At 39.3% G+C, this 13,848-nt stretch overlaps 1 protein-coding gene across 1 annotated transcript in view; it reads left to right on the top strand.

The window, feature by feature from the left end:
• The window catches only part of MDGA1 (MAM domain containing glycosylphosphatidylinositol anchor 1), a 321,444-nt gene that overhangs the window by 191,213 nt on the left and 116,383 nt on the right, over nucleotides 1–13,848 (top strand). Inside the window, exon 9 of the mRNA XM_081315387.1 lies at nucleotides 13,498–13,767. Coding sequence (XP_081171513.1) covers nucleotides 13,498–13,767 — 270 coding nt within the window. The remainder of the gene's footprint in view (nucleotides 1–13,497; nucleotides 13,768–13,848) is intronic.

Genomic DNA, 13,848 nt, shown 5'->3' with positions numbered 1-13,848 from the left:
CTGGCATTTAGAACTCATGGCAATTTTTCTCCCCGTAGGAAATTAAATGTAAATGTAAAATAATGCATTGCACTCCTGGGTGCTTACGATCAGAGAAAGAGGACAGGAAAAAGAAATGTTAAGAACTAGAATAAATGCCAGTGTGATCTTGTCAAGAGCTTTTTTTTTTAAGAATGAAATGTGGCCTCAAGCTTCTTTTGTACTACCGCTTAATCCAGGGAAAGTATTTACTTTCCCTGTAGAAGCTGTTATGGTCCTTTTGCCAGCAGTACACTTGATAGGCCTGATAAGCAATTTTGGTACAGGTCTAAAAAGCAGAACTCAGAGCATTTTTTTTCTGACTGCTTGATCTGAAGATCTTCAAGGCCCAAACTGGAGATTATGATATGCACTTAGCAACTGTCTACCTCCTCTACTGAGGTAGCAAGTGTATACATATTCTGATGTTACTTATGTGCATTCCTCTACTACATATCCTATTCTGCAATTTTTAGGTAGAAAACAAAGCAGTATTGCTAGAATCCAAAGAAACCAGAGAACTAAGCTGGGTCTACTGGGGATCTAGTTCCCAAGGAGAAGAAGAGTAGAGAACAGAACACAATATAAGAGCTGCCAGTTTTGGCAAGATTTAGATATTATGTTGCCTAATAAGCAACCCAGAGTAACCCTGTGATAAGATGGGCAGCCAATAAATTTTATCAATAAAATAAAAAATAATAATTTCAAGGTAATACTCTCTACTAAAAAATGTATGCAGTTTCAGTTGAGTGAAGATCCCTTACTAGCCAACATTGCTTATGGTTTATCTACCATTTGATTTGTGCATATCCTCTAGACTTGTTCTCACTGCTTAAGGCAATTTTTCGATTTGTTTATTCCATGATTTTTTTTCGTTTCAGCATTATATATTGTGAGAGGCAATATATATAAAAAAATCTTGTGTTTTGCCAAGCAAGATTTCTGATCTATGGTAAGATGTATTTTTCTTACACAAGGGAAATCATGATATATATTGCAACGTGTGAATTTTGTATACAGTGAATAAATTTTTCAATGGGAGGATAATGAGCCTATTTATATAAACAGATACTGATGGAAAGTGAACAAATGAGATGAGGAAAAAGTGGGATGTAGCATTGCTTTGAAAACCAAGATTTTAGAAATGATATTATATAAATTAGAATCTACATTTAGATTTTCAAACATACTTCTTTACATGCTGGTCATTTACAGAATGTAAGAGGTGAGTCCTTGCTCCAATGAACTTAAAGTCTAAAATTCTATAGAGAAAAAGAACAGGGGGAAAAAATCACATTGAAGGCAGAGGTAGAACATGTGTGATTTGCTGCCTATTCAAAAGGGCAGCTACTTAATGGCATAAGCTTTCCATTCCTTTTACCAGTTAGTCTCTTTTGGTGACGAGTGTCTTGAGTTCTGTATCAGGAGTAACTATTTCACCAATTGCTTCTTACATAGATATAAAACAACTCTTTTACATCTGTAACCTGCTTGAAAGGGAACTATGGACTCCAGTGTCCAAAGGTAGAATCTGACATCAGATCATAGGTATGCTGGACTAATTTCCTGAACGGAGGTTTTCAAATGCAGGATGGTTGTCCACTTCTCAGGGATGTTAAAAGGTTCTTTCATTCAGCAGGAATTACTTAAATTGATCTATAAGAATTTTCCAGCTCGTACATTCTATCACAGAGGTGTTAAACTGCCAGCCCACGGGCATCATGTGTCATGCCGAAATTGCGCCCACCCCATCACTGGCAATGGAAAAAAAAGTCATGATACATCATGACGCGTCATGTGATGATGTGAGTTTGACACCCCTGGTTCTATCATTCAATATTTCTGAGGTAGTTCCCATCCTCAAAAATCTCCAAGTAGCATACTAGGACCTGGAATCTGAATTCTTGGGGTTCCAACTACCAATTCAGAAATCTTCCCAAACTATTTTTGCACTGTCTAATGCAGGGATGTCCAACTGCCGGCCCACAGGTTGGATGTGTCACCAGGAAACCACGCCCACCCCATTGCCGACAATGGAGAAAAAGCTCCGATGCGTCATGTGTGACATGGTGAGTTTGACATGTGTGGTCTAATGCATCATGAAAGCATCTAACCCAGTCATGTCAAACACAAGGTCCACGGGCCAAATGTGACCCATCATATGGTTCCATCTGGCCCGGGGACCTGCTCTGGAAAGAGCAATGGACCAGCCCGCCACACCTTGGCCTGGCCCAGGCTGACCAAGCACTGATCTATAACCTGGTTGCATCCATCGAAGCCAGAAGGTGCTCAGCTTTAAATCCATGGGGCAGCCCTGCCCCCTGGGTGCACGCACTAGCAGAGTCTGGCGTCCCTGCTGGCTGTCTTGTCCCGCAGGCTGACTTCACCCAGGATGCCAGCGCTGGCTGTCTCCTGTGCGCACACCTGGAGGCCAGGGCAGAGGTGGCAAGGCAGCTCCTTGCTGATTCCAGTGGATCTTAGGCTGAGCACATTCTGGTTTTGATGGATGCAACCAGGTTGTAAATCAGCACCAACCCACCCCCCAGCACCTCCAACCTTGCAGCCACGAGGCTTTCCTTTCACTGTTACAGACCCCCACACAACACACGGGATAGCAAGACCGGCAGCAACATGGCAGCACTGGCAACCTCTCCCATGAGCGTGGAGGAAGGAAAGAGATGAGAAGGAGATAAGGAAGGAAGAAAGTGTAGCAGAGAGGGAAGTGATCAGCGCTGGCTGGGAGGCTTTGCCAGAGCTCTGCAGATTTGGCAGAGAGGGCGGGAGCTCCAGCGGCCTCTGCAGTGGCTGGTGGCAGGGCGGGGCTCTTGGGGAGGGATTTTTAAAGGGGAAGAGAAGATTGACTGGGGGAAGATGATTTTATTTTCTGTTTTCCAGAGAGACAAACCAGAAAGAGGGAGAGCGAGGTAGGAAGGTGGCAAAAAGGCTTTTTATTCTCTCTCCAGAGAATAAACTTCCTACCTCGCTCTCCCTCCTTCTGGCTTGTCTCTCTAGAAAAGAGAAAATAAAATCACTGCTGATGTGGCCCTCAATGAAATTGAGTTTGACACCCCTGACCAGTTCATAGAATCAATTGGTCAGGAATCAACAAATCAACAGAAAAGAAATATTTTGTACCACAATCCTAGTTATCTCTTCTTCCTGACATAATAATGAATCTATAGCTTTCCAGTGCTTGGGTAATTTTTTCTCCTATGCTTGGTATGGAAGAATGAGACTCCTTTAGTGCAGCTCAGCTATAAATTATTTGCATTAATAAAGTGTAGATAAGAAGGGCTTATTTCTTTATCTGATTTTCTGAACACAACCCAAGACAGTGCATCATTTAAAATTAAGAAGACAGCATGTATTATAATTCCAGAGTTCACAATAACTGAGCTACAGGAATAGCAGGGCTACAACTGAGTACTTCCCTTTATAGTGTCTTGTTAGCATGTTTTAATTGGACACAGCTTCTAAGCTAAGCTTCATTACACCTGGTGATTGGCTATTTCAAGTTGAGGCATTTGGGCAAGCTGGAGGCAAAAAGGTCAAACAAAATAATTCCACTCAGGATGACATTTTCTCCGGTATTTGTGAAGTAAAATCTGGGCCATTATCAATTAATGATAAGGAAGTAAGTCATTGAGTGGGAGTACCATTTATCCGAAGACAATTGGACTACTTCAGTTAATTGGCTTAGTAGGTGTAAATGCTATGAGTTCTAACATCAAGGAAGATCACTGTCATCTCTCACTGTAAATTGACTGTCATCTGTCACTCCTCTGAGAAAAGACTAATTAGCTGTACACTATTATTACAACAACAACCTTACAATGCATATGTGCACACAACTCTCTCAACCTTTAGAAAAATAGAACTGCCAAACTTTTTTTTTTACTTCTTATTGCTATTTAACGTCAACTTCCCTCATTGTGTTATGAATAAGAGGCACAATCCAGCCAAAATAACACACACGTTTGAGAGACTAACCCTGTGCATTGATAATTACTAAGTTCAGTGAACTAAGCCAGATTCAGTGGCATTCAAGCAGTAATTTCTCAACAGAAAGGAAGGAAGGAAGGAAGGAAGGAAGGAAGGAAGGAAGGAAGGAAGGAAGGAAGGAAGGAAGGAAGGAAGGAAGGAAGGAAGGAAGGAAGGAAGGAAGGAAGGAAGGAAGGAAGGAATTTTTCCTCTACATACTATTCAATAAAAAAGGTATCTCCCGACATTTGATCATTCCAGTCCTAGCAAACAGGAAAAGAATGATGTGATCAATAGGAAAAAGCTTCACACTACAATGATAGTATGCCCTATGATAGTATTAGAGATCAGGAGAAAACACTGTTTGACTGACATTTTAATTATTATTTGCCCCTTCCCCTTTGGACTACAAAAATCTGGATGGCTCCAGATAACAGCAATGAGATACAGAAGATGAACTCTTTACTGCTATCAGAGGGGTCAACAGTTTTTTCCAGCCCAGGTCTAATAGCTACCTATTTTTGAAAGGAAGCATGGGTGTTAGATTTTTATGCTCCTCCAAATTTTGCAATGCACTTTTTCAGTCAACGAAATGTGAACGTTCAGGGAAATTACTTATAAAATTGTGTGCATTGAAGGAAATTACAGACAAAAAGGCTTAGAGCAAACTGCTTGCAAACAAATGAGTGTATTAGGAGAAAACATGTATGCAAATTTTTGATGTGAAGTTATTTTTAAAATTCCACAAGCTGAAGCAAAAGCAGAGTAGAATGAACTTGTGCATAAAACATGTGAACATTATAGAATATGAAACAGATGGATACATCCATTTCTATCAACACTATATTATGGAAAAATGGAAAATAAGAAATTCAGGGCTTTCTCATTCATTTTCTTTTCTCTCAAGTAAGTGAGCTTAGAATTGCAACTCCCAATGATCTGCTTAATGCTGTCATTAAAAAATAAGCATTGGGAATTAAAAGAATAACCTTTGCCAAAACGTTCCCAAAGTCATTGCCCTTGAATCTTTTATTCCATGATAAGGAATAAATGTGATACTTTGATATTTTAGAACACAAGTGGGACACCTAAGAGCAAAGGCCACTCAACCTGAAACTCCCTCCATGACCTCAGGTCAAGAAACTAACTTCCAGCACAACCTGGCTGTGGAGAGAAGCCAATTTTATTGGTCACAAGGATCACAGACCAGTATGAATACTGCTGGAGCAGCTAGAATCTTCACTAATATCTCAACAGCTAACTGCATGTTACTGGACAAAAGATCTTACATGATTTGAAATTATGGGGTGTTGTTTTTTTTCAAAGTTCCTGCTTGAATAGAGTGTTTGATTTTATACCACCTGACATCCTGTGCAGTTGTACTCAAATTCTGCCCAGTTTGCTCCTGGTCAATATGGATCTGACAATATGATATCTGAGTCCTTTTATTCTTGGTGATACCGACTTTGATGTTATTTCACGTCAAGGTGTTGCCTTTACTCTCCTTAAAATGATGTTTTCTCACATCTCTGTGCTTCCTTCCAGTTGAGTAGAAATAATTACTGAATTTGTGAAATTACACCTCTGTTCCTCTAACTGCAGAACTAATTTGCTGGAGTCTGCTAAGACAAGAAGCTCTGAGGTAGAATCCTGGACTATCTCAATGATGTTGCAGTGGGTTTTTTTTTTAGCTTCTGCTTCAGTTAAAATATATTGACAGGGGAAATCAGTCAATTGCTGCTTAATGGGGTGCTGGGGTGCTTAGATGTAACAGCACAGCAATATTGACTGGGGCCAGTTAGAGGGGACAAGTGACTCTTGTTAAAACAATTTTATTGTCAGTCGATCTGTTTTCAGGCATAGTAAAAAGTCTTGCTTATGACTTGAAACAATCTGAAAGATCTCTTTGATTATTCTTAAATTATTTTTATATTAACCTTTTTGAAAATATATAAAGGAAATTCAGAAATATGAAACATGAAGGCAATAAACAGGGAGTTTACAAGCATCAGAGAATTAGGTTACATTGCTCAATACTTAATTAAATGGTTTCAAGTAATGGAAATGTACTATATTGTTTTAAAAGTTACAGATTATTGTTAATAACCAAGCAATATATAAAGTATCAGCAAGAGTGGCCAACACAATATAGGTCATAAAATAAGATTAAAAATTACAATAAATTACATCCAAGCTACTAAACACTTTTTTCTGATTTTATAGATCATTGAAAGCTAGTAATATTAAGACTTTATGTTTAGAGAAATTCACAATTTAAATATGGTCCAAGCACATCGTAGATAGAATTATAATCCAAAAATGTTTTCCGTTGAGTTAACTTCTGTGTCAGATTTACAGCATTGTCTTGGGTGTTGAGCATACTCCCATAAGAGACATCCTTCTACAGAATCTGAAAGATTTTACAATCCTCCCTTACAACTCTATCCAGGCAATGAAGTGTTCAGAAAAAAACAAAAATCTGCCACCATCCCAAGGATAGGGATGTGCAAGTAGGCTTTCCCAGATAGCTGCTTCTAGACTTTGAGACTCCTTTCTCAGATACATCAAGCTAACTCTCTCCCTGCTATACCTCCTCTAGAAGCAAAAAATATTTCTGTTTAGCACATCGGAGATGGCTAAGTTGCTGAGTCGAACTGGTTACTTTATATTGTTTCTAAATCATGCTTTTATTGTGTTTTAACTGTCATCATAATCTAATTGAGGCACAATCATGCTCCAGCAATGTCTTTTTGTTCTTATCTGTAGAAATATTGAATAATGCTTACCCTAACACAGGTTTTGTTACGGATACAGTCTGATTCACTTTATCAAAAGTTCTACCAATGCAGTCATCCTTAGAGGAGGGAATCAGCTTGTCGCCTATTGGCCACTTTAGACTGGTGTGAATATGTCCCCTCCCTCCAGTCCCTGGACACTGTCTTCTCAGGCCATTTTACTTTGGCAGCTTTTCTCTTGTATCCTCCAGGTCTCTGCTCAGAGGCCTGGATCAATAAATCAAACTAGCTGGATCAATCAAGCAGCTACACAGTGGAGCGAAAACCAACTTATGTTTGAGAACTGAACTGATATTCTGACATCCTTTGATCATACTAATATAAAACACTTGCATCAGCCTATATGTTGAACATATATTAAAGGCAGCCGGATTGAAAGAAGAATAGTGTGGTCTTAAATATGGAAGAAGAAACATCAATAATCTATACCCGTGGTGGTGAACCTATGGCACGCATGCCACAGGTGGCACGCAGAGCCCTCTCTGTGGGCACGCACGCTTTCACCCCAGTCCTACGCCTTCAGCTTGGTTTTATAAAACCTTTTCACTTTAGGCCTCTGCCACCATGTGCAAAAAAAAGGTTCAATCAATCAATCAATTTCAACTTCTGACAGGAAAAAAAAAGATCTCACAAAGTTGGAATTGATTGGTTGAACTTTTTAGTCTCACCCAGTCTGCCATTACCACCGTAGCCGCACCCACCCAATGGGCCACACCCACATGGCACCCGAAGATACATAAGTGGATTTTGGGTTGCAGTTTGGGCACTCGGTCTCTAAAAGGTTCGCCATCACTGATCTATACTATGCTGATGATGCTACCTTGATAGCCAAAAATGCCCAGGCTATACAAACTCTAGTAATAAAAGTTAAGCGACAAAGTAAAAAAAAGGGACAAAAATTAAATATAAAGAACCCCAAACTAATTACAACAAGTAAAACAACCAGCCTTAGAATTTGCTATGTAGATATTTAAACAATAGAGAGCTTCTGCTTTTCAACAGTAAAGGAACAAACAGCAAAGAAATACTCTACAGACTAGTACTTGGTAGAGCAGCCATGAAGTTCTTAGAACAGGTATTCAAATGCAGTGATGTGTCTGTACCTACAAAGATCAGAACTGTGCAACTCATAGTATTCCCTGTGGCATTCTATGCAAGAGAAAGTTTGACTTTGAAGAAGCAAGATAGGAAGACTGCTGAAGAATGATGTTGAAGAAGACTATTGAGAATATAATGGACGGGCAAGAAAATAAACGCATCAGACAAATCAATCCAGAGTTCTCAGTCAAGGCACAAATGACCAGGCTCAGATTATCCTACTTCAGATTTTTTGGGAAAGGCTCTAATGCTGGGAAAGCTGGAAGGAAAGTGAAGAAAAGGATGGCCAGCAGCAGTAAGGAGGGATTCAGTACAGTGGTGATGAGTGCCCCATTGGAAGACATGAAAGACCAGGTTAGGGACAGATTGTCATGAAGAATATCTGTGTGGTCACAAGAAGTCAAAAATGACCCAGTGAAACGTAATCAATGAAAACAAGGCTTGTTTAGCCATTAAAATGACAATGAGAAGTATCTAGAAATGAGCTTGGTTGTTTTGTGGCAGATGTTTCATTACCCAAACTAGGTAACATCATCAGTGCTAGTCCTGATGTTAGCATTGATGATGTTACCTAGTTTGGGTAATCAAGATCACGTGAAGTGTTAATGGCACTTTATAATGCCTTGGTAAGGTCACACTTAGAATACTGCATCCAGTTTTGGTCATCACAATGTAAAAAGGATCCTGAGACTCTAGAAAGGGTACAGAGAAGAGCAACAATGTTGATTAGGGAACTGGAGGCTAAAACATATAAAGAACGGTTGCTGGAATTGGGTTTGTCTAGTCTAATGAAGAGAAGGACAAGGGTTGACATAATATAGCAGTGTTCCAATATCTCAGGGGTTGCCACAAAGAAGAGGGAGCCAAGCTATTCTCCAAAGGACCTGAAGACAGGACAAGAAGCAATGGATGGAAACCAATTAAAGAGAGAATCAACCTAGAACTAAGGAGAAATTTCCTGACAGTTAGAACAATTAATCAGTGGAACAACCTGCCTCCAGAAGTTGTGATTGCTGCAACATCTGGACAACCATTTGTCTGAAATGATAAAGGGTTTCCTGCCTGAGCAGAGGGTTGGACTAGAAGACCTCAAAGATCCCTTCCAAAACTGTTGTTGTTGTTGAAAGGTCTGCAAGAAAACAACCAAGCTCAGGGTTGAAATGACCGGTTGGTTCTCTACTTCATTTTTTTCAGAAAGGACTTCTATGTTACATCAATGTATCATTCTTTTCAAAGCAAGTTTCCCTCAGGTACTTCCAGAAATCAATAAAGATGCAAGCCAGCTGCTTTCTGGGCAACTAGTTGAATAGGGGTGAAGCATGGCCAGCAAGAACAGAGTTCAGTTACGCTTGAGGACTTCTGAATATGCTCAGCATGTAAAATTATGAATAGCAATTTAGATCTGTATACTAAGCAGAAAGTAATGCACAGAGTGTGGTGCTTAAAAGTTTGTGAACTCTTTCAAATTTTTAATATTTCTGCATAAATATGATATAAAATGAGATCTGTTCTCCATAAAAGTCTTAACACAAAATAGAGAATTAAACATACAAGTAAAAAACATATTTGTTCATTTCTTCATTGAGGAAAATGATCCAAAGCTTCCTTTTTAGTGTATAGCAAAAATATATGAACATTTGCTTTCAGTAAGTGGTATGTCCTTCCCTTGCCAGCAATAATGGTAATTAAATGTTTTTGGTAACTCTTAATCAGTCCTGCATAATGGTTGGGAGGAATTAGAGGAAACAAAGCAGGACCCAACTATAATACTTCCATCACCATGATTTATAGATGGATAAGGTTCTTATGCTGGAATGCAGAGTTTTGCCTTTCACCAAAGTTCTGTTTTGCTCTCATTTGTCCATAGAACATTCTTCTATAATATCCAATATTCATAAAGTGGTTAAATTGAACATTTCTCAATGTGATTAGAAAGTAAGTTCAGCTGATTTAATTTCCTTATTAAAGGCTCCCCTGCTGCTGAAAGCAAAGATATGATTTCACTTGGCTCCTGGTGCTCAAACCTTGAGAGCCTTGGTGGAGCAGTGGGCTAATGCCTCTTTAAGTAACACCAGCTGCCTGCAATTAGTGCAGGTTCGCATCCCACCAGGCTCAAGGTTGACTCAGCCTTCCATCCTTCTGAGGTAGGTAAAATGAGGACCCAGATTGTTGGGGGCAATAAGCTGACTTTGTAATAATGCCGCTTGGGGCCCCCGAAAGCCCTAATAAGCAGGCATATACATAGAATGAAGGCTATTGCTAAGCACATTGATTTGTGCTTAGATTGTAAGCCGCCCTGAGTCTTCGGAGAAGGGTGGAATATAAATGGGATTAAAAAAAAAAACCTGTGGGAGGCCATTATTTTATGGCCTCCTTGGAAGAAACTGTCCTTCAGAACACTTGTGGTCCCTCTCCCATTCTATCCTCCACAGAGACTTGGAGGACTGATCCACCTTCATTCTTCACAATGGTTGTCCTCTCTGCTTGTTCAAAGAGACGTCTCCAGTCATCCATGACTCACACTGAAAATTTAAAACACCTATTTGGTAGCCCTCCTACAACTTACACTGTGGAGTATTCCTATCATCCAGTTTTTAAGTATGTTCGACAATCAGGGATTAGTATTTGGTGAGATTTTTCCTTTGCCTGCAGCACAAAAGAAAAATAAATTTTGAAGTAGGTTTTAGAATTTAATCACGTTCCAGTCAACCTTATGTTTTGGAGCATTGTTTCTGTTAAAGACTAAATTCCAGATTTGCTAATCTCTTTAACGTGGAAAAGTGAAAGGTTTTGGAATTATAATATCTATCTACTTGTTGGTCTCTTGCTTTTTTACCTACTGTTGTATAGCACTTTTACTGAAGTAGACATAGTATATAAATGTCTATAATTGTCTAATACAAACCTTTCCTGTATATCCTGCTCCAGCAAGGATAATAAGTGAATTCTCACAAACTACGTAGGATTCAAAACAACACTGAGTAGACACAGAACTTCCGATATTAGTCAATTTCTTCTTGAAAAATAAGTGAAAAATTATTTTGGTGTTGAAGATAATTAGTCTGACCTCAGTTTCTGGAACTGCAGAATATGAACTAGTCCAAGAAAGCATTGCTTGTGGTAGTGGCTGATGTTCTAGCATCTCTTTCCCTGTCCCCATTTTTTTTACTGTTTCTCATATCACATACGTATACTGTACTAGATTTGTGGCTTAATTCTTAAAGTTTAGAAAGGAAGCATCTGACATCTGCATAATTAAACACTAACATGCAGAGCAGTATATTTAAGGTACACACAGTTCAAGCAGCATGATATGAATATCTTACACATTTTTTGGTTGCTGCAAAACACAGAGAACCAAGGCTTTGAGTACAATTTGATGGGGGTGTGCCCTATTTTCACAAATATCAGTTGTGAGGTCTTTGCATCTGGTTATTTCCTGCTGAGCTGCCAAGAGGCTCACTTGTGCTGCAACAGGAAAAGGCAGCAAACATTGTCTTAAAATAGGCAAATTCCTATTCAAAATATAAATGCAAATTAGCAGAAATGACTATAATTAAGTAGAACTGCTATGTAATTGGCATATAAATTAAGGAGTCTACCAAAAAATAGTAAGTGGGAAGCTTATCTGACATTTTTAAAAAGGGTTAATATTTAAGAAAGGCAGAGCAAATTCCCCTGTGAACTTCTCCACTGTATTGCAGACCTTAAATACAATGCATCTTACAATAAAGCTGCACCATATGCAATTCCAAGGAAAATTCTGTTGTTGCTCCTCTTCTGAAGGACCAATTGGATGTGGAGCAGATAACCATTGAATAAAGTCTGGCCCAAATCAAGAGCTGTGTTCTGAACAGATACCCTCCTTAATTTGTCACATTTAGTTTGCATTTCTTTTTCTTTTTTTAAGGCTCATGTCCCTTTCAAAGCCCTTGCTCTCCTGCTCATATGACTTGGAAATAATGAAAATTGGCATGCTATGAATACATCTCATGGACCAATTGTTGCCTATGAAGCTTCTGAAAACCACAATATATCAGTCCTTTGGGATGGAGGGAATTAGTATAGGGGCTGACCTGATGTCCTGGATTTAGTATTGTGTAATGTCCTATGGGCTCCCTGGCATCATGTTTTAAATTAGTCTCCCCAGATATGACATTCTCACATAGGGCAAGACTGCTTATGGATATTTCTGGGGGTTGCAGTTTTGATCTATCTGGAGCAGGCCAGAACTGGAAATGGTATTTTAATTCATCTTTGCCTTGGAAAGTTCACCTCCTGCTGGATCTCAAACTTTGAACAATTATTTTAAGATGTTAATTTGTTAAGCCAGCCTTTTGTTTTACCAGTTCAGTTTTTGATGTGAGTCATATACAAAGATGGAGAACCTGAAGGTCAATTCCCTTAAAAGCCACTTTTTCAAACATTCCAAAGCAAGTTTTGAGGATAAAATTGATTTTCACTTTTCCACTGCTTTTGATTAATTATTGTTCTGCAAAGGGAACCTTCAACAAAGCTACCTGTTTGTGGGATGCAGTCTCTAAGGAGCTGGCCATCTCAAATCATAGGGCAAAGCAAGCTTAATCATAAGGTAAAGATAAAGGTTCCCCCGCACATGTGTGCTAGTCGTTTCCGACTCTAGGGGCCAGTGCTCATCTCCGTTTCAAAGCCAAAGAGCCAGCGCTTGTCCGAGGACGTCTCCGTGGTCATGTGGCCAGCATGACTAGACGCCGAAGGCGCACGGAACGCTGTTACCTTCCCACCGTAGTGGTCCCTATTTTTCTACTTGCATTTTTACGTGCTTTCGAACTGCTAGGTTGGCAGAAGCTGGGACGAGTAACAGGTGCTCACTCTGTTACGCGGTACTCAGGATTCGACCTGCCAAACTGCTGACCTTCTGATCGACAAGCTCAGCGTCCTAACCCACTGAGCCACCGCGTCCCTTCTAAGCTTAATCATAGGGTGGCTTTAATCCATTCTTCTCTGTTAAAGCCCTACAGCTGGAAACCTTTAAAAACTTGTAAACTAGGTATGCTCAGTTCAGTGCTATGTGGCAGGAAAAAATACCATACCTCCAAGAATATATGCTTAATAATTTAAGCATCTATTTTCATCTGTAGGTGAACTGTTAAATAAAATTAAGGAATTACTCCTCTGGTATAGGAGATACGGAGTTCAAACCTGTGGGAAACACTAGTAACTATCTGTATCTTTCAGATATTTGTGTTTATTATTGTGTTCTTTCCATCCATCCTTTCTAATGACTGGGGCAATCTTATTGACTGAAATAAGGTTCTTCACATAACAATTTATTTACTTATGCATAAGATTTATAAACAGGATAATGTCCATGAATTTATACATTTACTCTCAACCTTTCATTTCTTATTCATTTACACTCAAGCTTTCATTTTGTGTCATATACATTTACACTCAAGCTTTCATTTTGTATCCAGATGGCAGCTAATAACATGAAATGGAAGACAAGTTAAAGAAAAGTTCACCTCTGGCAAGAAATTTTGCATTAATACACTTTCTATTTTGCCCACAGTATAATCTGCCATAAATTCACTGAATAAGACCTACTTCTTTCTTTGGCCTCTAGTCTCCCCTGTCGTGGAACCCATCTTCCAGGATATTCGGCAAGCCATGGGACGTAGTGTAATCCTTCGATGTACCATGTTAAAGGGAAGCCCTATGAAAGTGGCCACAGCTGTCTGGAGATTTAATGGTAGCCTTCTAACAGTGCCTCCAACAGAGCAGCAAGACTATTCAGAATATAAAGTGGACAGTGTAAGCCGGGAGACTAGTGGCAACTATGAATGTAGTATCTCCAATGATGTTGGGGTAGCAGTTTGCAAATTCCAGGTATCAGGTAAGTCTTACCTGTGCTTTTTTATTTAGTGGATACTAGTATGATTAAACTTGGCTAATAACTGGTACATGAATGAAATGG

This window comes from Vipera berus (genome assembly GCF_964194415.1).
Source record: "Vipera berus genome assembly, chromosome: 1".
NCBI classification, from domain to species: domain Eukaryota; kingdom Metazoa; phylum Chordata; class Lepidosauria; order Squamata; family Viperidae; genus Vipera; species Vipera berus.
The sequence above is the reverse complement of the archived record's forward strand: the minus strand, read 5'-3'. Positions and strand labels throughout refer to the sequence as shown.